The following is a 26,329-nucleotide window of genomic DNA, read 5'->3' on the forward strand; positions in this document are numbered from 1 at the left end:
AACGAGTTAACATTACAATATATGTAACCACGAGCGGGCGGGGTTATCACAGTGGTTGTGGTCCTTCTCCTTTCCCCCTCTTAGCACCCAAGGTCAAAACTCCGAAATTTCTTTCCTCCCAATATAACCCAAGAAAAACTTAGTGATATATATATATATATAGGCCATTGCAACAACTTGTGTGGTTTGGTAGTGAGTTATGCAGGGGGTGTGCTTATAAAATAATAATGCTTTAATTTGCTGGTGATGAGCCTGTTCTTAAATTAAGCTGCATGATTGAATTTGAGAGTAGTTAAAGAAACCTTGTAGATACCTAGATCTCTTATGTATATATATATATATATATATATATATATATATGCTAGCAATGCAGCCAATGCAGAGCTAAATTGAATTATATAATGCCCATGAATCAATGTTAAGCCTGGATTGGAGATTCTCTCATATCTTTTAAGACTTTTGTGCAATACAAAGTGCAAGAAGGGTTCTAAAGTGATTTGTATATAAAATGAGAGAGGGTTATATTAAAATGTAGGCACAACTGGAAATTTGGGGACCTTGGAAACTACAAAGAGAGCCCTTGTAGGAAAATTCCTTTTTTTTTTCCTTAAAAGGGCCCCACTCATGACTCGGAAATGAAGCACAACATTAATGCAATTGTCCTCATTGTCTCCTCATCTCCTCTTTTCAAAACACCCAATCACAAAACCAACATCCCCAGTGCTCTTATGATCTATCTTGGATATCATTTCTGACCTTGTTTCATTTAATAATGCATAATTCTGATTAATCTAATCTTCAATTTTAAAACTCTACAATAATGCAATAGATATATGTTTAGTCAAGTTGGATAAAATATATGTCCTTCTCACTCTGTATCCGAGTTCGAATCCCCCTTTCTATAATTTAAATTAAAACTATAATAATGCACACTACCTACATCATCATTATATATATTTAGAGGGCCTTAATTTCCCTCCATTAATTCAAAAAATATCCCTTGCTTTTACATTTAACTAACGATTTTGTGTAACTTTGCGTTTCAAGAGGTCAATCTAGAGGCTTATTATAGACTAACTCGTTTCGCTTTGTCCCATTTAAATAGTATTTAGATCCTCTTATCATAATTCAGGATGTATTAGTTAGTGTCTTTTGTAAGTTTCTTTGTTTCGAACGAGATTGTCTTTTAACCAAAAAAATAATGTTCAAAACATATACTCAAACAAGATCTAATACAAACAATTTATGCTAAAAATTAATATGCAACAAATCATTCTTTCATTCTTTCATAGCCTGGCAAGGCAACAAACTTCATTCTGAAAACTTGAGTTAAGAGCTGAACCCGATCCAACCCAATTATAAAACAAGGGATTCATTGGACTGCTCGATAATATTTCTTCATATATATGTTTCCTTTCCACGTGTTGGAAACTTTTATAAATTGGCATATGACATTGGGAATATCTTGCCTATAAAATTTTTTTGTTTAACAATTTCGGAAGCCATATTATTGATGATGTCATCTCCATGCTTAAATGATTTAATTATAGCTCCAACCCATGCTCACATATTTATTTATTACCCTAGTGTTGCTGAATCTATGGAATTTGCTTATGCTACCCAACAATGCCTGCTTCTTTTGTAAACTACACAACTTTATGTTTTGCTTGCATGCATGCATGTGGTCATATTGCAATTTTATATACTCCATTCTTATTACTAGTACTTCCCCACCCACCATTATAAATATATGCTGCTGGTAGGTCTTGATCGTAGTGACCTCTCTCTCTCTCTCTCTCTCTCTCTCTCTTTTGTTATTGGTTTGTAAAGGTTATTATGGGAAAGTTGAAGAAGTTTAATGGGTATGTATAGTTTCTTTTATTTTATTTAATAACTATCATACTTGAGATTTGAATCTAAAACTTACTCCAATAAGATCGAGATTGAATACAACTAAACCAAACTTGTATTATATGTTAGAAATTTTTGTTTTTTTGGGTCAAAGTATTATGCTTTAGATTCATGGCCCAATTAGAATTTTGACTCTCTTGTGCTCAACCCATTAGTGAACTTTGTTGGGCTTTCTGTATCCAAATATGTGGGCCTGAGCCTACAAGTATCTAAATTGGACAATTGTGGGCCCCAGGAACCAAGGTTAGGAGATTCCGGTTTATGTGGCCCAGAGTATCCGATTCAAACCGGACCAGGCAGAGCCGAAGAAGCTCATAGTAGATTTTGCCTAATCTTCGAGCAAGCGGACACTGCCACAAAGATAAGGATTTAAAGCCCCACCTTTCATTTTCCTCGCCTTACCAGGAAATGACTAATGAATAGCCTCAATCGCCAGAATAGCATAAGCTTCACACACTCGTAAACTTCTCGGGTTTACTTAAAAACTATACATTTGAAGTTCCAATTGGCTGAATTTTGCTTCAAAGGTACAAATTCAGCTGCATGCACTAAATGGGTCTTTGAATTTATACTCTTTTTGTGTGTTTGGATAAGTTTGCAATAATGGGTTGTTGAATTTATGTGGCTCTTTTTGTGTTCACCGCCAGTTTTCCTTGGTTTTGCTTTTAGATATTATAACTGGTTTATCTCTTTCGGTTTCTCTGTTTCTTTTGTTTTGTTTTGTTGGTTCTGTTTGTAAAGATGGACTCTTGTAATATTCGCTGGAGTTCTTACTTCACTCCACTGTGTCATTGAATTGAAAGAGAAAGCTTGATTATTGTTTTTCAGTGATAGTGTAAAGGTGGAGGTATACCCTAATGGAATCTCTCCACAGGTTTGGGGATAATTGTTTGTGTTTGTTCAGTGTTTAGTTTGATATGAACTTCAAATTTAGTTCGAAATACAAATGCTGATTTTGTTCAATGGAATTTTTGGGATGTGGCTGTCAAGTTCATTTGTTTGTTATAGGAATTTGGATGGTGATATCTATATTTTGTTTTCGTTGGCGATTAAAAATAATTAGCTAATTCAGACTTGATACTTTTGATTGAAAGTATCAAGTAGAACTTGTAACGTACTTTTGATGGAACCATGGGAGGATGTATTCTCATGGCGTGGGCTGTTAGCAATTGTAAATGTACTTTTCGTGGAACCATGGGAGGATATATTCTCATGGTTTTGGCTGTCAGCACCTGAATGTACTTTTTGAACCAACATTTCTCAATACATGAAATTCTATGACTCAGGTGAACCAGGTGCATGTATTTGAATTGAGACGTTATCTATACCTTCATGTTCATAATTACACCCTTTTTATTTTGCTCCATATCAATATCATTTCCATTATGCCTCACAGTTTATTGTCATCCCACTCCAAGATTAAACTTTTCTTACTTATTCATCATTTTGATACGCTGTGCAGGTGAACAAGGAATGAAGGACTTATGAAAGCAGCAGACTTAACCTCTCGTTTTCAAGTAAATATGATGCCTGTGATTCCATATTCCATAAGCAATGTCTCACATATTCCTGGAACTGCCTTTACTGCAAGAAAGAACGACTGTTTAACAAAATTCAGTTTTTCAAGGAAATCCACAAGACATACTCTATCCCCAAAGAGTTTTCTTTTACCTTTTTCAACCTCTATCAAATTGTATCCATTGTACAACAGCAGGTGCCCTGTACATCATAGATCTAGAATCCCTGTATCTGCCACAGGAACCGATGTAGCAGTTGAGGAAGCTGATTCACCAGTTGCAGATGCAGCTTCTATTGAAGCCTTGGATAATTCCTCCGATGGCAGCCCCAGCCCATCTCAATCTAGGCGCACAAAACCTGTTAGGAAAAGTGAGATGCCACCTGTGAAGAATGAGGAGCTGGTTCCAGGTGCTAGTTTTACTGGGAAAGTAAGATCAATCCAACCATTTGGCGCTTTTATTGATATTGGAGCTTTCACTGATGGCCTTGTACATGTTTCGCAATTGAGTGATAGTTATGTTAAGGATGTTGGAAGCGTTGTTTCTGTTGGGCAAGAGGTGAAGGTGACATTAGTTGAAGCCAATACAGAGACTGGGCGGATCTCTCTCACTATGCGTGAAGGTGACGATGGCAGTAAGCCGCAGCAAAGGAAAGATGCTTCTGCTAGTAGTGATAGGGCTGGACCTGGTAGAAGGAGTAGCCCAAAGAAAGGCGATAGGAAAAATGAGGTGAGGAAAACCACAAAGTTTGTTAAGGGACAGGACCTAGTGGGCACGGTAAAGAATTTGGTCAGGGCTGGTGCTTTTATATCTCTTCCTGAGGGAGAGGAAGGGTTCCTGCCTACGTCGGAGGAAGCTGATGATGGATTTGCAAACGCTTTGGGGGAGACCTCCCTGGAGGTTGGCCAGGAAGTAAATGTCCGCGTCCTGCGTACTACAAGAGGACAAGTAACCTTGACAATGAAGAAAGAAGAAGATGCTCTAAAGTCGGACTCCCAGATCAGTCAAGGAGTAGTCCACACTGCAACAAACCCATTTGTTCTGGCTTTTCGCGAAAACAAGGATATTGCTTCGTTTTTGGATGAGAGAGAGAAAATAGAGAAAGCAGCTAAAACAATTGCAACACAAAAGAGTTCAGAAGAATTAGAAGGGAAGGTTAATGAAAGTGAGTCCAACATTAGTGAAGTGCTGGACGAACAAGCAAGCAGTGACGAGGGAACTCTTGGAATCCCTTCTGCAGTGAATGAAACAGTTGAAAATGATGGTGCTCTTTTAGAGGAAGCTGATGTTGGAACCCATGATAATGCCTTGAGCATTTCTGTGAACAACAAAGAAGACCAGGAAATCCCAGTTTCTGGTTCAATTGAAACGCTAGAAACTACAGTCCAAACCATAGAAAAAGAAGAGGTGAATTCTGATATATTGGCTCCTGAAGGAAGTATATCTACCACTGGTTCTATAATAAAGGAGCCTCCTTCAACAGATGGAGTGGAAAATGATGCAAATGCGGATCCGTCTAGTGAAATAGCTAATCACACATCGCCTTCAGAAAGTCCAACAGTCGAAGAGGTCGTAGAGGGTCAAGTTGATGATACCATAGTAAAAGATGAACTGCAAATACAACCACCTGCTTCAGAAAGCCAAATTCCTTCTACTTCAATAACTAAAGAAACAAAAGGTTTATAACTAGGTTTTTTTATTTAAGTGTTGTCTCTATATTGCATTCGAGGAAATTCCAAAAGCAGCTCCAAGTCTAAGATTCATAACTTGGTTTTCTATTTAAGTGTTTTCTGTATATTGCATTTGAGGAAATTCCAAAAGCTGCTCCGAGTCCAAGATGGTTACAACAAACATAAGATGTCTAATTTCTGCAAAATAATATGCAATTTTGTGACCAAAGACAAAATCCCCAATTATTATCTGCTGAAATTTTGCCTCATTTCTATCTATATGATGAAACACTGATCCTATTTCTTTCAAGTGATGGAAGTTCTGATCCATCTGAAGATTTAGCTAATGATCATGTCCTTTTGTCAGAAAGTCAGGCCACCAAAGCTGTAGATGACGTACCTGAAAACATTAGGGAGGAAGTGCAGATACAAACACCCGCTGCTGAGAGTGAATTGCCTTCTATCTCACAAGTGGAAGATGACAAAGTGGGAAGTACCCCTGAGAGGAATGGTGGTGTTTCTAATTCAAATGGAGAAACTGACAATCCTTCCCCGAAGGAAAGTGTGACTAAAGGTTGTTTTGTCTGCTCATCTTGCTCATTTTAATGCATTTCAATTTTTTTTGCATTAAACCAGGTAAACAAATGAATAGTGATGACTTGAAAACTGATGGGCATGTTGTTCATGGATTTTATATAAAAAAGTGACCCAATAATTTTTAATTCTTTCAAGATGAAATTTAAACCATTAGACACTATGAGGATCTAGATTCAATACTCAGAAGAATAGAATTGATGTGTTGCGTTGAATGTTATGAATATTTATCTATTCACCTACCAAGCAACACACACACACCACATGTGGTATGGAGTTTCATGCTACAAAGAATTGCTGTATTGTGCTACTGCTGCTTCCTAAAAATTTATTGGTTTTTAAAAGGATTGCACATATTTCACTGTTAACCACAATGCTTTATCTGATGGTGAAATCATGTTTCTGCTGGGTTAGTGAGGATGGAAAAAATCCTCATAGGATCCTATCTTAAATTTTTTTAACATTTTCTGTTAATTGATTGATTAGTCAATTCACATTGGAATAGTGATCTTCTCGTATTAAGTTGTATCTGCCTCTAATTGTATGTTTGTATATATGGATTACAGAAACTATATCACCAGCTCTTGTAAAGCAGCTGCGTGAAGAAACAGGAGCTGGAATGATGGATTGCAAAAACGCTTTGTCAGAGACTGGTGGGGATATTGTTAAAGCTCAGGAGTTCCTTAGAAAGAAAGGCTTAGCAAGTGCCGACAAGAAAGCCAGCAGAGCAACTGCTGAAGGAAGAATAGGTTCATACATTCATGATAGCAGGATTGGTATCTTGCTAGAGGTAAACTGTGAGACAGATTTTGTTTCCCGGGGTGACATTTTCAAGGAGCTGGTTGATGATCTAGCCATGCAAGTGGCTGCATGCCCGCAAGTACACTACCTTGCTACAGAAGATGTTCCTGAAGAGTTTGTCAACAAGGAAAGAGAAATTGAGATGCAGAAAGAAGATCTTTTGTCAAAGCCAGAGCAGATTAGATCAAAGATTGTTGATGGGAGGATCAGGAAGAGGCTTGAGGAGCTGGCATTGCTTGAGCAGCCCTACATTAAGAATGATAAGGTGGTGGTGAAAGACTTGGTGAAGCAAACCATTGCAACTATTGGAGAAAACATAAAAGTGAAAAGGTTTGTGCGCTACAATCTTGGAGAAGGCTTGGAGAAGAAGAGTCAGGATTTTGCTGCAGAGGTGGCTGCCCAAACTGCAGCAAAACCGGCGCCCACAGGAGGAAAAGAGCAGCCTGCTGCAGTGGAAGCCAAGGAAACTGTTGAGAAGTAAGTAACTGCTTGTCACAAATCCTGTCTTGCTTTTATATCGGAGCTCTGTAATACTGGGTCATCAATATATTGTTTGGATTTTTTTTTTGGACTGAGTTTCTGTGATGAAAAACAGGAGTTCAACACTCAGTAGTGCCTTATATAAACTTATTTGTCTACTTGAGTTGCTCGGCCTTGGTTTTGACATGTGTGCTTCTTGCTGCCAATCTTTATCTTGTGAATGTCGTTGACCTACTTTCAGCACCATATTGCAGGGCACCTACTGTAGCTGTCTCTGCCGCTTTGGTTAAACAACTACGTGAAGAAACTGGAGCGGGGATGATGGACTGCAAGAAAGCTCTCTCTGAAACTGGAGGCGACCTTGAGAAGGCACAAGAATACCTGAGGAAGAAGGGTCTCTCTTCTGCTGAAAAGAAATCCAGCAGGCTTGCTGCTGAAGGCAGGATCGGGTCCTACATTCATGACTCCCGCATTGGAGTTCTAATTGAAGTGAACTGCGAGACTGACTTTGTTGGTAGAAGTGAAAAATTCAAGGTGTTGGTTGATGATCTGGCAATGCAAGTTGTGGCCTGCCCGCAGGTGCAATTTGTGTCCATTGAAGATATTCCAGAGAGCATTGTAACCAAGGAAAAAGAGCTTGAGAGGCAGAGGGAGGACCTTCTGTCAAAGCCTGAGAACATTAGAGAGAGAATTGTGGAGGGGAGGATCTCAAAGAGGCTTGGGGAGCTTGCTCTTTTAGAGCAACCTTTCATCAAAGATGATAGTCTTCTGGTGAAGGACCTAGTGAAGCAGACTGTTGCTGCTCTTGGGGAGAATATTAAAGTTCGCAGGTTTGTTCGGTTCACTCTTGGGGAGACAGTTGAGGACGCAAAAGCAGAAGCAGAAGCCGAAGCTTGAGACAAAGAAGAAACTTTAAGTTAGCATGGAAGCACCGAGCGGCGATGATGGGGTCTGTTTATTCATGGTGAGGCAAGAGCTAAAGGATAGTAAGAATGGGTAAAACAACTTTTAGATGGAAGTAATATGATTCTTTTTTGTTTTGGTTTTAGTATGTATCTGAAGCTAGGGCTGATCATGCTTTGCTTTATATGGACGTCAAAGGTACTGTTTTTGTCATCTATATTGCGAGAGAGAAGAGAGCATCAACCATCTCTGATATTTTTTTTTTGTTCTTTGTTGCACCATTGATGGAAATACAATTTCTGTTGAGGCATTTTTGGAAATAGTGTATAATAATATTTATATAAAAACATGGTTCAACACTGTCAGATTGCTTCTTCAATTAATTCAGAACAAAAATTAGAAAATTTTGACTCCCAGAATTTATTTTTTTTCTGATCTGATTTTATAAAGAATATAAGATTTTGGATATAATTATATGATGAAAAAAGAAAAGGAAAAAAAAAATTGTTTTCAGACCAATTCTCAGTCTTAAACTGCAAAAGGACCAATTGGCAATTTGCCAATAGTTTAGAATAAGACAAACGACCTTGGGGCCAATACTCTTAAAATATTATATTTAAATAGTAAAGCCGACTGGCTATACTGTTAAACTATTCTATTTAAAAAGGTACAGCCGCGCGGCTATACTGTTAAAATATTCTATTTAAAAGGGCAGCTATATGTTTATAATTTCTATTTATAGAGTATAGCCGTGCGGCTATACTTTTAAAATTTCTATTTATAGAGTATAGCAAATAAATTTTAAAATATTTTAAAAAAAAACAAAGAAAACCTGTCATAACGAAATTTCGTCTGCAGAATTCTATGTCGACAAATATTTGCCGGATTAGACGTCTCCTGATGAAATTAAACCGTGCCGACGAACACACTTTGGGAGAGATTTCCGTCAAATTTAGCCGGAATATGTTTGTGCTTACGGAAATTCGTCGGGAGAGGTTTTAAAAAATATATATTTAAACTTTGTATCTTTAAGTCAATAAATTTTTATTTTATATTTTTATTTTAGTAATTAAATAATATCTTAGCCTTATTTAATTACTTTTATTAGTAATTATGTTTTAATTATTATTTCTTTAGTGAATAATTAGTATTAAATATTTCAAATAACTTCATAAATTATATTACTTGTTAAATAGTAATAATTTTTTTTTATAAAAAAAAAATTATAGAGTATAGCCGCTCGGCTATACTGCAACTTGTTAAAGCCTACCTCAAGGCACACTCAGTAGTATATTGTTGGGTCCGTTTATGTCGTACTAACCATATATTAAGATCGAAATCTTAATTGTAAAATCCTAGGTGGAGTTACTTGAGTATCCAAGCTTAATCGAGTCATAAGTGCCCCACAGTAGGCTTATGGTTAGGTTCCATGGTTGAGAAATATTTTGAACAAGTTCGTAAGCTAGAGTTTTTGGTTCGAGACTTGGATTCAAACTAATTTCGTATAAATAATTAATTACTATTTATTAAGTAATTTATGAAATTAATAAAATATTTAAATATTCACTTAAAAAAATAAAAAAAAATACTAATTAAAGTAATTAAAGAAAATTAACATTAATTACATATATTAAATTAAAGAAGTTGGCCAAAAAACAAAGAAAGTAATTTTATACTTTTAAAGAGTATAGCCTATACTCCTTCGCTGGACTCTCTCCACCAGCGAAGAGCTGGAGCATCCACACCCGATCCGGAATCATCGCAAACTCTCGACTTGAGGCACTCCCACCCCTTCAGACCCTCCAAAAGCTGCCCCAACGTCGTCGTTTTTATACAATTAGTTTTGGCGTGAACTATCTTGGCAAATTAATAGAACACAAATTAGAGATAGAAACAGAAATAAAAGAACTTTCACATTCGCATAATAAATTTGTATTTTGATCCCATTTTATGAACAATGAGATTTTGGATATAATTATATGATAAAAAGAAATTAACAAAATTTCAGATCGATTTTCAATCCAACTCATATGAAAAGCAGAACAAATTCCTACATCGACTTTTACATGTATTTTTGTTCACCTATACTACACAAATACATGATCTTTGCGCCAAAAGAAAAAAAAAAAAAAAAAAAAATTACACCAAACATGAGCTTAATGTGGAGCTAGATACTCTTGGGAACAAATCGCCACAAGTCTACAGCAATATCCACCTCCCTTTTCTTGTGAAATTTGTACAGTTGTGGTACATCGTATCGAAGCTGACGGAAAAAGGAGACAACAAGATTAACTTTAATATCATGTCAACAACTAAAGCTAAAGCATGCTGACACTCATCACATCAAACATATGTAATAGCACTGATGTTATAGGAATCACAACGACGATTTGAAGAAAGCTATCTTTACCCACCTCACATATAACTTCAGCACTGCCGGCATTGAAGTGCTGCAAGGCTGCCCTTTTCACATGCTGCAATGACCAAAAGGGAAGTGATCACATTATACAATCAGTTTTATAAATAAATAAAAACCCTCTAAACGAACGGTGAGGACTGGTATAATAACCAGAAAGTAAATTATAATTGCATGTCAAAGCAAGGCGTGTGGATGTGCCTTGACCAGTTTCCTTCTAAATAACAAGAACTTTTGTAGCAAATGACTTACATCTCTCGTGGAAGTCTTGTGCAAGGAATAAACTGCTTGAGAAGCAATCTGAAATAATAATAATATAAGGAAACAATTATATTCGAAGAAACGAGATAGAAGAGATTCAACTTAACCAGAGATCAGTCCCTGCACTTACCTTCAAAGCCACAGAGAGAAAATCCATGTCAGCACCTTTTTTCCGAGTTCCAAATGGAGGATTCATTACAACAGTATCAACAAATTCAGCTGAATTTAGGATCAAGACCATTAGGTGAAGATAGAATTTGAAAGCATATGCCTGCTGAAATTATGTACTTTTAGGAATCATATTTGTATCTTAAATCATCACTGCAGCATCAAATTACATATAAACAGTATACTATTATTCACAGCCTCAGATGACAACAGAAACTATAAAGGAAATGTAGGGACTCTCCAACAAATAAAGTAGCTGTCCAGCACATTAGATAATAAATAAACATCTAAAATCAATTAACCTAAAATACAAGAAATTGTAAGAGAAGCAACAAATTTTAATTATTGAAGCCGACGGAATACATAATTCCAGCAACACAAAGTCGACCTATGCAACACAGAAACCACAAAGTTCCCCAATTTCTATAACTAAATGATATCTCTGGCCAACACACAACGTTTCCAACAGACAATAAATTCAACAAAACATAGTCAGGATACAATCTGCCATCAAGCTGAAACATGAAACTCCAAACGAAGGATAACAAATGGCCACTTTGAGATATACAGCAATCATAAATAAATATACAAACATCTGAAGGAGAAAAGGACAGAAACAGAACATGAAGACACTTTAGAGGATGAAAAACCATTTCTGTAGAGCTTGCTAAAAGAATTAAACCAAATTTATCAACTAAATTATGTGTATGCATAAATAGTTTCTATTAATACACACATAAACAAGACCTCTGAAGAGAGGGGTTCTCATACCTCTCAATCCTAAGTTCTTAATGTCACACTGAATATAATCCATGTCCAACTGCAGGATTACCAACAGAACAATGCATTAGTTGACCAGCACCCAGAATGATTCAAAAGTGAAGGTAACGGGAAAGGAGGGGATGTATAGTAAGCAAATGGCTGGAGTGTTTTTCAACCTTGAAATGCCTACTTATATGGAAGACAAATATATAACTACTGGCCCGAACCATAGTACTAAATAGAAAGTATAAGCATAGCAAGCCATAGAGAATTATAAACATTACTATCGTCAAAATCAAAGAAGTGCTGTACCTCAAGCTCCTCTGCATTTAGTGATGCTAATTCAAGAGATTGAGAATCAATGTCAATGCCAATCACACGTCTGACCAAAGCAAGAAAATGTTTAACCAACTACTAAAATGAAGAAGTATTCATACAAAACTCATAAACTTTAGCAGTAATAAATGCCCTTCAATATTTTATTAAGTTGAATTATGAGAAATACCAATTAAATTTGCGAGGGACAGAAACAAAAGCAAGGGGAAGATGTAACTCACTCTGCATCCAAGAGTGCAGCTGCAACACCCAATGTACCACAACCACACCCAAAATCAGCCACTACCTTGTCAGTCACATCCCCGAATGAGTTCTCCGCCTAATCAATCAAAACCCGTGTTAGAAATAAAGCTCAAAGTCAAGTATTTTGCAGAAGACCAAGTAGATTTAAGCAAAAGGCAAAGACTTTGAGAAGAAAGAACGAGCTAGTTAATTTACAATATGAACTTTTAGAGAAAAATGAGGGAGTAGAGAGCAGAGCAATACAGTGTAAAGCATGCGAGAAGCAATGTGGGGTCCAGTTGGGTATTGCTCCAGCTCCGCCTGCATCAATGAATATCCATTCATCCATCAGTCTCTGTGTTTACGCGTTTGAGAGAGAGAGAGAGAGAGAGAGAGACCTTTGGGTCGGAGAACTGTTGGAGGCCACCAAGGAGGCCTTCCAACTGCTTCAGCTTCATCTTTCGCTTTGTGGAATCCTTCGACGAAACACAGAGGAGAATCAAAGATTCACCTTCCAAAAGTTCGTTCCCCTACTCTTTTCTTTCTCTGTCTTCCTATAAACCCTAATTTCTAAAGATTTTCCAAGAAAATTATTAAGTTTTTCCCCTTTTTTTTTTTCTGCTTAAGTTATTCTAATCAAGTTTTACACTCCCTCCATTCTTGTATTTAATTTTCGTAATTATTTAGCTCAATAAATATTTTTTATTAATTGCTCAAAAAAAATGAAAAAATATTGTTGTGAAAAAACGTGAATAAATACTTGTAATATAATTGTAAAATATTGTTGGGTAGTAAATAAATACATCATTTATGAAAAAAAATCATTTGACATGGCCCATTAAAACAACACCTTTTTTAGGCCCGTCTCATTCCTCGGTTCAATCTTTGGTTGTTATTAATTTATGTTGTGAGAAAGAAGAGCTATATAGCCAACCTTTCTTGTTTTTTAGGTCTTGCAATAAAGGCTTCAAAATTTCAAAGATTTGCTTGTGTTTTTTCTGTCTTTTTGGTTCCACCTCTCACATCAACCCAGTGTAGAGTTCTAAGCAAACCACACTACTATTTCAACACTACAATTAATTCCTTTTATGGAGATCATGGTCCACACAGAATTGCCATGGCAAAGAAAACATTACGATACATAATGCATTGGCTTTAAGCAGCCAACTATCAGAATACAATAGAGGGGAAGAGAGCTAATTAAACTAGATCATTTTACAGTACCATATTTCCTACTAGAATGTCATATTTTGTTACACTAAATGTGAAGCATAAGTTGATATGAACAGAGTGCGAGGGCCCAATTTTGCGAACCATTCGGTGCTTTCGCCTTGATCATAACAGCTGCCTCCAACATCATTTGCTTAGAGTATTTGATCCATTCATGGTGATGATGCCTCTAATTACTCTTTTTGCACTTCTGCATGGCCCTTGGGGCTATAACAAACAGATAGGAAAACACAAGGATGTTAGTTAAGGATTTCATTTAGCAAACAAAGGCCTATTTATACACATACAAAATGATTGTCACATGACAGAAGATACCTAGCCCTATAGCCTCTGAACTCTTCATGATCCTCATCCTCTTGCATGTGTCAGTGAACATTCTGCAAGAACAAACAGCCACTAAACTTAGACGCAATACTCATTATCTGTTGGTTTTGATTTCGCAAAACGGATATCTAGAACTCCTGTATGGATTTTCACAGAACCTCTGACAAAGCTATTAACATGCGTCCCTAGGGGTCTTGGCAATGCCAGACTGCCTGTACTCCACATTCTGATTATTGCTGTTTACTAAACTAAAGTGCAACGATAAGAATTCTCTTAGATGGAAAAACGTCCTTTGAAAATCTATTTTTAAGTAGGATAACAAGGAATAGTTCGAGTATTACTGAATCTATACAACCTAATATCTCTCTTGAAAAATGACCACATATAATGTACATATTATTTCAACAAGTCACACTTACTCCCACGGAACATCGCCAACTAGCATCCAATCTCCATCCTTATCTTCATAGGTGAGGACATATTCAGCACCATTTAGGAGATCCATTAACCGGCTCTCGCTCAGTCCATCTCTTGAAACTCCATGTGAGCCACATTGACCTAAACAAGTTTATATTAAAAAGGGGAACAAAGAATTTCTTCAAAACAAATGATGCTGCCAGCATTGTCAACAATCCTGAGTGCAGCAAAGCAGCAGAGAGGATGTAGATAAATCCACCATAAGCCAATTGAGTTTATCTCACAAGACATATAATATGAGTCCTGTGAGATAAACCAATTGAGTTTTTGTACGCATGAGCTTTTTTTGGAATTGAAAGACGTACATCTCCTTCCATGAATCCCTAATATACTTATACTAAGGCACATGCAAACATTCCTCAATTGTTTTCATTCATTTCCAGATCTGAGAATCCAATTAAACAACTTTTTGTTAAGGTAAACATTTTTTAATCTTTCTCGAACTCTGATACTTAGTTTTTTTACAATGATCCAATTGCAAAAAAAACTATTGACAGTAGCGGAAAAGAAACAGAGGACAATCATTGGCGGGTGTGGTGAACTAGAACAAATAATATGAGTTAAAAAGATAAATTACCAATTGTAAAGCAGCTAAACATCTTTTCCAGCGCCAAAGATAACTCCACATAGCTGCCATATGTTTTGAGATCGACTTTCCTCAGGTATGGTGCACCATCCATGCTGACTTTAACGTAAAGACACCCTGGTCCCATCTTGCCTTCTGCATCATCATCATTTTTTGGAGGAACGGAAGCCATTGAATTCTTCCTGAAAGAACGAATTGGTGGCCATCCTACAACCTGTGCCCTGTCACACACACATGACAAAACAAATTAGATTTTACTATGAATATCTTAACTAAGAGCCATTATAACTTCTTACCAATGGCATCTATGGCTGTATAAAATACATCAGGTTACAATTTCGTGTGGAGATGTCCAGAAAGTAGTAATTTCAAAATAATGAAACCTAGCTAACACCTGGCTTGTACATCTGAAAAATTCTTAAACTGTTTCGAGACAAAATTGGAAATATACATGCAAGCAAAGGGTGGAGAGGAAGAGCTGAGACCTTGACACAAAATCTTTTGCCGTACTTTCAAACATGGAAATAATTGAAATTGTTCTCACAAAGTGGACATTTGGAAAGAAATATATGCAATATGAGAGATGTAACAACCATTCTGCAAAATAAAGTGCATGAAAAAACATAGAATTGTTTAATTTAACGTAAAGGGACAAAGAAGACCTGCACAATTTTGTCTAATTAACCCACTGGACTGGAGGCTTCTTTAGTAACAAAAAGAAGACAAACTAAAAGATAATATGAACAAAAATTAAGAACCAAGCAAAAAATTAATGAATGGAACAAATAGAAGTAAACCAAAATAATCATCTTTCTACGCACACAATTCTGCAAAGAAAAAAGGAAAAGGAAAAGGAAAGTGAAAGAAAGCTAATTACTTTGCTGCAGAAGCAGAAACCTGGGGCTTCTTCTCATGCAATGGCTTTGGAGACTGCTGTGCACCATCTTTCACGGCTGAGACAGCTAAACTTGTTGGTTGGTTGTCAGACTCAGACCCAGCAAGAGCTTTCCCACCATTAACACCTCTGGGAGAGAGCAAGTTACCACCTTTACCCATATCAACCTCAGATCCACCACTCCCAGAGAAAATCCACTTCCCGGAAGCTCCATCAATGGCGTCAGAGAAGCCCCTCTTGGCCCCAGAGACCAAGCCTTTAACCACACATACCGAGTACCCAGTCTTATCCTCCACCAACCCCCCACCACAATCTCTCTCTGGGGACTCAGAGCCTGGCAAGCCCAGCCTCAGCTCAGTGGCTTTGAGGTTCAGAGCAGTCCCTCTGTCCCTCTCAGCAGACTTGTCAGAGCTTTCCATTGAAGAAGCAGACTCTGATAAGCCTATGTAATCATGCTCCAGTGACATAGACATGAAAATACTTCAAGAGTCCAAGACCCAGAAGAAAGCATTAAATGGATTTAAAATAAGAAAAAGATCAAGATCAAGAGCTTAAATTGTTTCAGATTATATGGGTTTAAATTTATTTAAAGGATACGGTGTTGGTGAAGAAGATGAAAGAGAAGCTTCTTTGGTCTTTTGCTGCTCTGTTTTGTTTCTATATAATACACACACACACTCCCCCCCTCTCTCTCTCTCTCTCACCCCTCTCTCCCTCTCAGTCTCAGTACACTCAGTAGTCTGTACTGTAAACTCTGTAACTCAGAAAATGAATATAAAAAAGCAAGGAAAATGTGCGAATATTAAATTAAATTAAATAGACAGCTTGCAAATAAAAAAAGTGGAACCGTTTGAGTTTGGCGTTTGTCTTTTGGCTTTTGTAGCAAAAATAAAAATAAAAATAATTTTTTTTTTTTTTTTCTATGAACCTTTTTGGGGGCAACCACTCCGACAGTTCACAGAAAGTTCCCGGCAAACTTTCTATGTTTTATTGTTTTTCCATTTTAATTTAATATTATTCCAATAATAATTTTTAAACAGTTAATAATTAGAAAATTGGTATTTATCAGTGAGCGTGTGCCTTTTTATAGAGAAAGGGATGGGACGCAGAAATGTGTTCGGGTTTTCAAGGAGGATAGGGAAATCGCTGTGGGAGATGTTTTTGGCCGGTCTGGTGTTTGGATGCTCGGAAAGAAAAGGAAAAGTCGGGGGAAAGAGAGGGAATTTTGAGAAAGCTGACATCGAGAGGCTCAAAACGGCAACGGAATCCGAAGACCCACAAAAGAAAAAGAAAAAAACGGCAGTTTGAGAAAACTGAAACGAGTGTGTAGGTTGATAGAGAATTGTCTCTGTGATCCTGTGTTCGTACGAACCAGCTAGCTTGCTGTCTTTGGCTGCTTGAATTTTTGAATTTTCCTGGAAATTTTGAGGGTAGGAACAAATCAACGCCAACCAAAAGAAAGCACAATCATTAGCCAAAAAAGCAACTGATTAATTTTCTCTCTCTCACAATATACGAAAGAATTCAAACTTAAAAAATAAGGTTAAATACTTTTTCTATCATTGGATTTTAAACGAAACTTCAATTTAGTCATCGAGAATTTTTTTTAGTCAAATGTAAACAAATGATATAAAGAAAAATCACAATGTATTAAAATAAGCGTTTTGAAGAATCCATCAAGAAAACATGTGAGAGTTGTTTATTTAAGTTAGAAAATAATCGAGAGTTTATTCTAACTAAATGAGAAATTGGACTAATAAAATAATGTCACATTTTTTAAGATATATTTTTAAAGTATAAACGATAATCTAAATTATAAGAGAGGAGGTTTCTCATATATATGCAGACAACTAAGATGTCATTGAGATTTGAACTTGAAATCTTTTATATGCAAATTAAGAACCTTTTTTACTGAGCGACCAAATTGATAGTAATTAATTATTATAAATATAAAATTGTTAAGAAAAATATAATAAATTAATAGATTTTAGGTTGATTACAAATATTTTGAGAGCCAAATGATACTCACATGTGTAGTTACATATTATGACCTCGAATTTCGTCAAATATTCAATTAAAAGACTTCAATCAATCCAAGCCAAAACAGGGAAATTATGACACCTAAAATATAATTAAACATTTCTTTTTATTTTTCTTTGTTTTAAAAATTTGAGATAAAATTGGTATGTGTAAAAGTAACGTTTGATTTTACATTGGAATATTTCAGTTTGGATATTTTAAATTTAATTTCCAAATATGGGCCATCCCGTCAATCAAATTCAAAGGCCAAAATGGGTGGACCGCACTAAAGTTTGCACGGTTGCAAAGGAGGATGGGTTGTTGGGGGACAAACGGCGTTACGTTGTGTGGTGGATGCCACATTGCCACTGCATAAAGCACCCGGTAACCCGTTGCAATGAGCAGCCGGCTCACCAATTATTAATGTCATAATCCATAATATTATTATTCTTAGGAGCTCTCACTCGCCTTCTTTTGTGACAGTTTGAGAAATAAATTTTTATGTTGTGGGGTCGCAAAAACAATGGAGTAAAAATTGAAACTTATTTGTATCCAAATCCAAGCTTATCCAAATCTTGAAGCAGATTTTAAAAGGAATTTCTTAAAGAGGATAAACCTAATCGTTGCTCTAGGAGAAAACTCTAAAAAAATATCTCTAGAGGCCGACCCCCCACCCTTCCTATTCTCTCACTTCTTCTCATTTCATTCTCTTTTCTCTCATTTCCTTTCTTTTCTCTCTGGATTCTTTGTTTTTTATTTTTTTGTTTTGTTTTACGATGTAGAAGCAGTCGTCGTGAAACATTGTCATATAATATAGTTATCGTCTTTTTGGCCCATGCATGCAAGGATTTGGCTCTAATTTTCGGCATCGGATATAAATTTGGAGCTACAAAGCGGGGATGATGTCAGATTGCGTTGAGTTTGGGTTTAGTCAGTGCAGCACTACGAATTTAGCCGATATGACGTTGTTGCTCTCTTCGGATTGCCCAATAGGATGTGGAGCAGTGGTCTTATTTTTTAATTTCTTTTAGTCTAATAATTCTCATGAACTCTTTAGAAGTTTTTTAGTTGTTTTAGTCTAATAATTCCTGAGAGGATGGTTGATGACTCGGGAATTTTAATCATTTTTTGGGTTGTCAGTATTCTCTCAAAATCAATTCAACTTATTGTTGCGTTTTGTCACTAGAGAAGTTATATCCATATTCAGCACCTTAGTTGCTTTATAATTATTTTTATTTATCTTATAAATACAATACTATACTCTTTTATCAAATAAAATGTTGAAGCATATTTTGTTGAACTTCTTCACCCCCAAATGTGGAATTTTGTCAACAATTCTGATAATTCTATTTTTGATGCTCTACATGGTGTAGATGACGATGTGTCCTGTTAAGCACTTGTCAAATGAAGAATTGAACACCATAATGCAACCTGAAAATTATTCTTCACTATTCTTTGAGATAAAATCTATGAAAGACAATTTTGGCTCTATTCTAAACAATTATCCTCTACGCTTTTGCATCTACCGACATAAAAGAAAAAAAAAATCCTACATAACAATTTTTGCATTACTAAATGGATCATTCCTCCTTAAATCACAATTTAACACATACAAAATTATCTTATTATTATAAATAAATAAATAAAGAAAAAAATTTGTACACGTATCGACGATGATTTGTCTAGAATAAAGGAGCTATGTATTTCGGTTCCTACATGTACACCGATGTAGCATTAAAAATAAAATTTAGAAGAAGCATGACTTATTATTGTAAGGAAAATACTTTCATACTTATCAAATAAGTATGAGTTCTTATATTTTTGCCAATAACAGTGTGATATGTGTGCATAAATTTTTTTTTGTGTGTATTTTTGATGAACTATTTTTACTTATGTGTCAAATTTTCTAGGTGATAAAAAAAATGAGTATCTCCGATAAAGAAGCAAATAGTATCCTTGTTGTAATTTCACATTTTCTTTTCTTTTCTTTTCAAATGATGAACATGAAGAAAAGAATCTCCAAAGAGGGCCCACAAAAGGTAGGTGGGCCTCAAGTACCAAACTGCTGCCTCTTGTTGGTGGGCCTCCAAAGGCAGCGGCATCAGTAGTAGTGTGGTGTTATGGAGCAGCGTTTGGGGAGGAAAAAAAAAAAGAAGGAGCAGCAGGTTGTGGTGTCCAAGCAAGCAGCCAAAGCAACCCACTTTCTTTCTTTTAAGTTTTTTTTTTTTTTTTTTTTTTTTTTTTTTTAAAGTGAAAAAAAAGGCTTTTAGTTGTTTAGGCCAAGCTCAAGTGGTAAACTATATCAATCCCATATAATCTAATCTTTGGTGGTACCTTTGCCACAGTGATCCCATGAGGTAAACAACATGATAAGCTATGCTAAGGCCCTCCCTCCCTGCGGGCAATTTACATAAACCATATGCGACACTGAAAAAAGGGGGATTGAACCGAGAATCTCAAATGCATAGATAACTACCCTTAATGAATAAGAGACTAAATTACTGAAAGCAAACAAGGCCTTTAAAAAAAGAAGCAAAAATGCCTAACTCCAACATGCCAAATGGTTGTCATAATCAGAGCAAAGACTTTCTGGTAAGGGTTAGGAGACAGCATGAATCTTCAAAATAGCACCCAGCCTGACCTGACCCCATGCTGGATTTGATATAACATCAAAAGGAATAAATAGCTTTTCTTCTAGTCCTAAATGGGCAAATCCATCATCATAGCTATCTATGAATTATAATACCACATCAGACACACTTGATCAGAAGGGGAGTGGAGCCCACCACCCCCAATAGAGTTAATAATAATATAAGATTATCATGATCTCAAAAAGCTATTTGTAATCTTGTATTATTATACCTTGAATTAAGTCTCAACGTGAATTATGATGTTTTTTGTCTTTCAAGTCAATCACAAGTCACATTAGTTAGTTTTCCTTTTTCCTCATTTTTTCTTCCCAAATTAGCTCTGTTCTTAGCTGATGAACTTCACCAATTTTTATATTCAGATTTGTGGAGGAAGAGTTGCAAGTAGAAGACAAACATATTTTTTATCTGTCAGAAATCATTTGGTGAGAGAATTCCACTTACACCAGAATCTGCTAGCAATGTGATTGGCATGAACTCTAAAGCACACTGACATGTCACATGCCTACCTGCAGCAAAAAACCAAATCAAACCAAACCGAGTAAAAAGAAAATGAAAGTTTGTATAATCAGTATCAAAATTCTACAATGTTTGAATTGATTCTCATATTTTGAAGTTGAAACAAAGATGATAATGGATCCATAAGATTGGGTCCCCATACATATATGTCAAGAATTATTGGAGTCGGGGGGAGAGCCAGAAGCCCTGAATCTCACTTCATGTACCAGCAAAATAATTCAATTTATGTTGGTGGTTTGTCAATGTCACAATTGCCATCCCACATCAAAATCACTTGGCAAATCAAGAGGATAAACTGGAAAGTGGGTGATATTTCCAGATACAACATTTTTGTATTTGCTACAAAAGCCTGAAAGCCCTAAAGAGTGTGAAAGGAACTTCAAATGTAGGGTTCATTTGATAGGTCTCGGTGCAATTTAAGAAGATATCTTACACACTATTCGTAATGTGATCGCATCGAAACGTATAATTATAGAAATATGAATAGTATGCGACACATTCGTGTTGGGATTCACTATTGTCTTACTTTTCCTTAAAAATGGGAACTCTTTGAGCATTTGTCCAGCTGAATTTGACAATCTTTGTAGTGGAGGCTATAGTGTTGTGGATTTTCAGCAGAGCACGAGCATATGGGCGTGACATTGAAGGCCACAAGAAATTCCACAACTCAATCATCCCTCGCTAGGCTAGGATAGGATCCAGATCCACCGTGCTGCCACACGTGTAAAGTGTGGGTATTCAAAAAACAAACAATAGTAAAACATAATAAATTAAAAAGTTTATGATGATTCGTGAGCTCTTTCTTTGTCCCAAAATAAATAATTTTGAGCTCTTTCACGTGCGACCACCCAATCACATGGCAACTAGGACTTCTTTTTGTTCCAATGGGAACTGGGAGTATGGGTTGGGGTGGACTGGATTTATCCAGGGAAAGGTAAAAATTTATCAACAGAAAAGGTAAGAATGGGGGAACATTTTGTGTGAGAATTCGACGTATGCGAAAATTTGTAACCGTGCCAAGTTTTATTTTATCCTTTAATTCTCGCACGACATTATTCGATTTAGTATTTTCATAAAATTATGTCAATTAGAAATGTAAAATTGTCAATTTAGACACAATTATTCTTTAAAAACAAACAAAAAATGTTATGAAATGACTAAATTATAATACATGCGATTGAATTGGATAACTAAAATGACTAAAAAATGGGATTGATGACCAAAATGAAACTCAGTATAAGTTCAACGATCATTGCGATTAAAATCTCTAATTCAATTGTTCAATGAAATGGTAGTTTAGGCATCCTCCATATAAAAACAAAGAAGTCAAATTAAAGTTCAAATCAGGTTAAGCCAACAAAAAAGGAAAAAAATAATCAAATTGATGTAGTTTTTGAGAATTACAAAATATATATATATAAGAGACTTTAAGGAGGCGTTTGTGGGCCCGAATTTGCGCGACCGTCCGTATGAGTTCTATACGAACAGAATTCTTTCTCATTGGGCTTTCTCGGTGTGAAAGGGACTTAAAGGTAATGGACCATGTTGTCCCTAGTGAGGTGGACCCAATCGAAGGCCCACTACCAGCCATTTGCCCCCCTTCGCATAAAAAGCAAAAACTGCCTCTGGATGCCGACCTTTAGAGCAACTCCACCCGTTTGCCCTTAGAGCATTTCCACCAGTTGCCTCTTGCCATGGCAAGATTAGCCCTAGGGCAGACACTATTCACGTGAATAGTGGCTGCCCTAGCCCCCTCTATCAAAATGTGTTTCCAGCAGTTGGGGCTTGCCATGGCAAATACTATTCATTTTTTTGTTTTTTTCACAACTTTTTTTACTTAAACAATTAATTTGGATAATATTTTTGGATAAGATTTTTTGGTTTCTACGTGTCAATACTATTCATATTGGATAATATTTTCGGATAAGATTTTATTTTATTAGTTGTATTGGTTGGTATTTATAGGAAAAAAAAAATATGGGGATTTGGTGTTAAAAGTGAAGAGTATTGGTTGGTATTTATAGACATTGGCGAACCCAGAATTTTTGTAGCAGATGTGCAATATTGACTAAGTATGAAAAATGATTTTTTGGAATAATCATTTTCTCAAGATAATTTTTGGCGGCTTTTATTCCTTACACATCAAATAAGAAAACTTGATTTTATGAAATTTTAATATGAAGTATATATTGATTTAATGAGCCATCATTTTTAGCTTAAATCGTATTTTGCACTAAAACCGATTTTTTCATATTTTGATTTGATGGGAATTTGATTTTCTAGTATTTTTATTTGAATCCAAATAGGGGGTACTTCCTTATTTACATTGTAAACTTAAGTAAATGGAGTAATATAAAAATAAATTAAAGTAAAAGGACAAAGACATTTACTTAGATGTTGAAAATAGAAATAAGGTATAGAGAAAAAAAAAAATCTGCCTTGCCCTCGGGCCAGCACTCGGGCCAGTCTTGCCCTCGGGCCAGCACTCGGGCCAGTCTTGCCCTCGGGCCAGCCCAGTCTGCTGGGTCCCACCATTTGCCCGGGCTGGATTTTGTTGCTGGAAACCATTTTTTTGCCCAAACCCCCCCAGCCCGAGTCCAACCTTAACTGCTGGAAATGCTCTTAGCCATGGCAAGGGTGGAGCTAGGGCAAGCACTATTCACGTGAATAGTGCTTGCCCTTGCAAATAGTAAATTGTGTCTCCACCCGTTGCCCTTAGCCATGGCAATTACTATTCATTTTTTTGTTTTTTCCTCCTATTTTTTAATGAAAATAATTAATTTGGGTAATATTTTCAGATAAGATTTTCAGATTCCTACGTGTCAAGACTATTCATAATCAGATAAAATTTTCGGATAAGATATTTGGATTCAAATTTCGGATTAATTTCAAAGTTCAAATTTCAGATAAATTTTTGGGTTCAAATTTCGGATGAATTTCAAAATTCAAATTTCAGATAAATTTGGGTTCAAATTTCAGATAAATTTGGGTTCAAATTTCAGATAAATTTGGGTTCAAATTTCGGATGAATTTCAAAATTCAAAATTCAGATAAATTTGGGTTCAAATTTCAGATAAATTTGGGTTCAAATTTCGGATGAATTTCAAAATTTGAATTTCATACAAATTAGGGTTCAAATTTCGGATGAATTTCAAATTTCAGATAAGATTTTCATCCAATAAAATCAAGCCATGTGGCATGTCTATCTTGCCAAAATTTTCTATAAAACCAGAGTCTCAGCTCATACCTCTCACACCACATCTTTCTATATTTTCATTTGTGAGAGTTTATAATTCATACTTCATTCATTCTGAATGGAAGAATTTAGGAGATGTTTGGAGAGGCAAGAGAGAGAAAGAAGAGAGAGAAACCGTAGAGCAGATGAAGTCAATGAGTTGCAGAGACAAGTCGATGAGCAAGTTCTCATAGCAGTGGCTTTGGAAGAAGAAGAGAACCAAGGTCGCCGCCATAGTTCACAAGCCGGCCGCCGCTGGAATGTGGAAAGACATAGGCATTCTAGGGGTAAGAATCTTTTGGAAGATTATTTTATCCCAACTTCTTTGTACTCTGATGTTGATTTTCGAAAGCGATTTAGAATGCAACCTCATTTGTTCAATAAAGTCATGCATGATATTTGCAATTATGATGCATACTTTGTTCAAAAGTGTGATGCTGCTGGGGTTTTGGGGCTTCTTCCGGAGCAAAAGCTTACAGCTGTTATACGAATGTTGGCGTATGGAGCATCTGCTGATTAGGTGGATGAGATTGCCCGGATGGGGAAGTCCATTACGTTGGAGGCTTTGGTAAGATTTTGTCAAGCTGTTGAAACTCTGTACACTAGGGACTACCTGCGTAGACCTACTCCTAGGGACCTCCAACGGCTTCTGCAAAAAGCCGAAGCTCGAGGATTCCCTGGAATGATTGGTAGCATCGACTGCATGCATTGGCAATGGAAGAATTGCCCAACTGCCTGGCAAGGTGATTATGGAAATCGAAAAGGCCAAAAAAGTATCATCCTTGAAGCAGTTGCTGGTTTCGACACATGGGTTTGGCATGCCTTCTTCGGAGTTGCAGGATCATAAAATGACCTCAACGTGCTGGGTCAATCCCCCGTCTTCAACGATGTATTGAGAGGCCAGGGCCCCAATGTCACCTATGAAGTCAACAATACAGTATACCAGACGGGATACTACCTAGCTGATGGAATCTACCCGAGGGGGACGACTTTTGTCAAATCCATTCCAAATCCCCGATCCCAGAAGCAAAAATTATTTGCTACATATCAAGAGGGATACAGGAAAGATGTCGAAAGGTGTTTTGGCATCCTTCAAGCTCGGTGGTTGATTATTCGAGGTGCGGCCCGCATGTTTGATGAGGAGATCCTCAGAAGCATTATGATGACTTGCATCATCCTCCATAATATGATTGTGGAGGATGAGTACTATTATGATGCTTTAGAGGTCTACGAACCGGATCCAATGAACACGGCTTTGACACGGATTTATGAAAGGCCCATGGGGCCAAATGGAGAACCGTTTGAGCCGGAACGTTGGTGAGGGATGGTCATTTGATGACCCGAATGATAGATCGATATACAGAGATGCAATCTTCGTATATTCATGAAATGCGTCAATTTCACTTGATGGAGCATCTATGGGCGGTGAAAGGCAATGAAGATTAATGATGGAGAATAGATGCTTTGCTTATGTTTTATTTAGTATGGTTTGGTTGTGTTTTTATTTTTATTGTGCCTTGTTTGTACTTTTATTTTTATTATTGTGCCTTGTTTGTACTTTTATTTTATTTTTATTATGTTTTGTTTGAAGTATGGAATATGTTGAATAAAAAGGTAATTTATTGAATGCTTTGTTTATTAAATAATGAAATGTAATACAAGTCATTATGAATTACTACTAAAATAAAATACATGAATTACAACAACTTTAATAGAAAACAACTAAAATACAAATACATAAAAGATATGCTAACTAATTTAATGGTTTCCATCATTTAACCAATCCGTGTTGCTAGGCCCATCATCCCGGAAAAGTCTTCTTCTCATAACATCCCTTCGTTCTAGCTTCCAAAATTGTTTTGTTTCAAGGGACATATGACTTGTATCCATCGCCATGGTTTCCCGATCTGTCTTGTCCATATCTTTTTTGCGCAAATACTCCCTTTCTCGTGCAAACTCAGCATCAAGGGCCAACTCGTGCTCTTGGCGTTTTTGCTCCATTTCTATTCTTATGCCGTTTTGCCTTGCAATTTCCTCCAAAAATTGTGAATTTTGATTGCTTGAATTACCCTTCTTCTTTGCCTTCGCTGCCTTTCGGCCAATGGGCCTCGGCTCCTTTTCGATGGGTGAGTCTTGACTCATAGGAGAATCGAGAGGTGAATCCGATGTCATTGAATCACGGAGTGGCGTCTCGTTTAACACAACCTCCGGACCCGTCTGAATAATAACGAAGCGTTTGCAATATTTCACCACCTCCCAACATTCATGATGGGTGAAACTTTTTTTGCCACCCCCGGTTGCACCGAACCACATTTGTGCTTGAATCATCTATTTAACAAAAAAATGGAAATGCAA

General features: G+C 36.5%; 3 protein-coding genes across 3 annotated transcripts; 1 reads left to right on the top strand and 2 right to left on the bottom strand.

The window, feature by feature from the left end:
* The first annotated feature begins 2,237 nt into the window (after nt 1-2,237).
* LOC117634332 (polyprotein of EF-Ts, chloroplastic) lies at nt 2,238-8,241 on the top strand. Its single transcript, XM_034368400.1, has 5 exons — nt 2,238-2,438; nt 3,374-5,106; nt 5,466-5,672; nt 6,259-6,970; nt 7,228-8,241. The coding sequence occupies exons 2-5, from the start codon at nt 3,396-3,398 to the stop codon at nt 7,868-7,870; spliced, it is 3,273 nt and encodes a 1,090-aa protein (XP_034224291.1). The 5' UTR covers nt 2,238-2,438; nt 3,374-3,395; the 3' UTR covers nt 7,871-8,241.
* Nucleotides 8,242-9,896: 1,655 nt separating this feature from the next.
* Nucleotides 9,897-12,673, bottom strand: LOC117633715 (rRNA N6-adenosine-methyltransferase METTL5). Its single transcript, XM_034367439.1, has 9 exons — nt 12,440-12,673; nt 12,306-12,362; nt 12,041-12,138; nt 11,796-11,865; nt 11,493-11,541; nt 10,684-10,772; nt 10,545-10,592; nt 10,291-10,350; nt 9,897-10,139 (listed from the first exon to the last, which is right to left on the bottom strand). Exons 1-9 carry the CDS (start codon nt 12,497-12,499, stop codon nt 10,044-10,046), a joined length of 627 nt encoding a protein of 208 aa, XP_034223330.1. The 5' UTR covers nt 12,500-12,673; the 3' UTR covers nt 9,897-10,043.
* A 425-nt stretch (nt 12,674-13,098) lies between these two features.
* LOC117633716 (auxin-responsive protein IAA27) lies at nt 13,099-16,027 on the bottom strand. Its single transcript, XM_034367440.1, has 5 exons — nt 15,536-16,027; nt 14,650-14,879; nt 14,015-14,153; nt 13,587-13,648; nt 13,099-13,478 (listed from the first exon to the last, which is right to left on the bottom strand). The coding sequence occupies exons 1-5, from the start codon at nt 16,024-16,026 to the stop codon at nt 13,441-13,443; spliced, it is 960 nt and encodes a 319-aa protein (XP_034223331.1). The 5' UTR covers nt 16,027; the 3' UTR covers nt 13,099-13,440.
* Nucleotides 16,028-26,329: the final 10,302 nt, after the last annotated feature.

This window comes from Prunus dulcis, chromosome 7 (genome assembly GCF_902201215.1).
Source record: "Prunus dulcis chromosome 7, ALMONDv2, whole genome shotgun sequence".
Classification (NCBI taxonomy): domain Eukaryota; kingdom Viridiplantae; phylum Streptophyta; class Magnoliopsida; order Rosales; family Rosaceae; genus Prunus; species Prunus dulcis.

Coding starts and splice junctions, on each gene's coding strand:
- LOC117634332 (XM_034368400.1), top strand. CDS start 3,396: ATGAAAGCAGCAGACTTAACCTCTCGTTTTCAAGTAAATATGATGCCT. Junction 5,107..5,465: donor AATAACTAAAGAAACAAAAG/GTTTATAACTAG, acceptor TCCTTTTGTCAG/AAAGTCAGGCCACCAAAGCT. Junction 6,971..7,227: donor GCCAAGGAAACTGTTGAGAA/GTAAGTAACTGC, acceptor ACCATATTGCAG/GGCACCTACTGTAGCTGTCT.
- LOC117633715 (XM_034367439.1), bottom strand. CDS start 12,499: ATGAAGCTGAAGCAGTTGGAAGGCCTCCTTGGTGGCCTCCAACAGTTC. Junction 10,351..10,544: donor ACAAGACTTCCACGAGAGAT/GTAAGTCATTTG, acceptor TGGTCATTGCAG/CATGTGAAAAGGGCAGCCTT. Junction 10,140..10,290: donor GTGCTGAAGTTATATGTGAG/GTGGGTAAAGAT, acceptor TTTTTCCGTCAG/CTTCGATACGATGTACCACA.
- LOC117633716 (XM_034367440.1), bottom strand. CDS start 16,026: ATGTCTATGTCACTGGAGCATGATTACATAGGCTTATCAGAGTCTGCT. Junction 13,649..14,014: donor GTTGGCGATGTTCCGTGGGA/GTAAGTGTGACT, acceptor TTGTTCTTGCAG/AATGTTCACTGACACATGCA. Junction 13,479..13,586: donor TTCAGAGGCTATAGGGCTAG/GTATCTTCTGTC, acceptor TGTTTGTTATAG/CCCCAAGGGCCATGCAGAAG.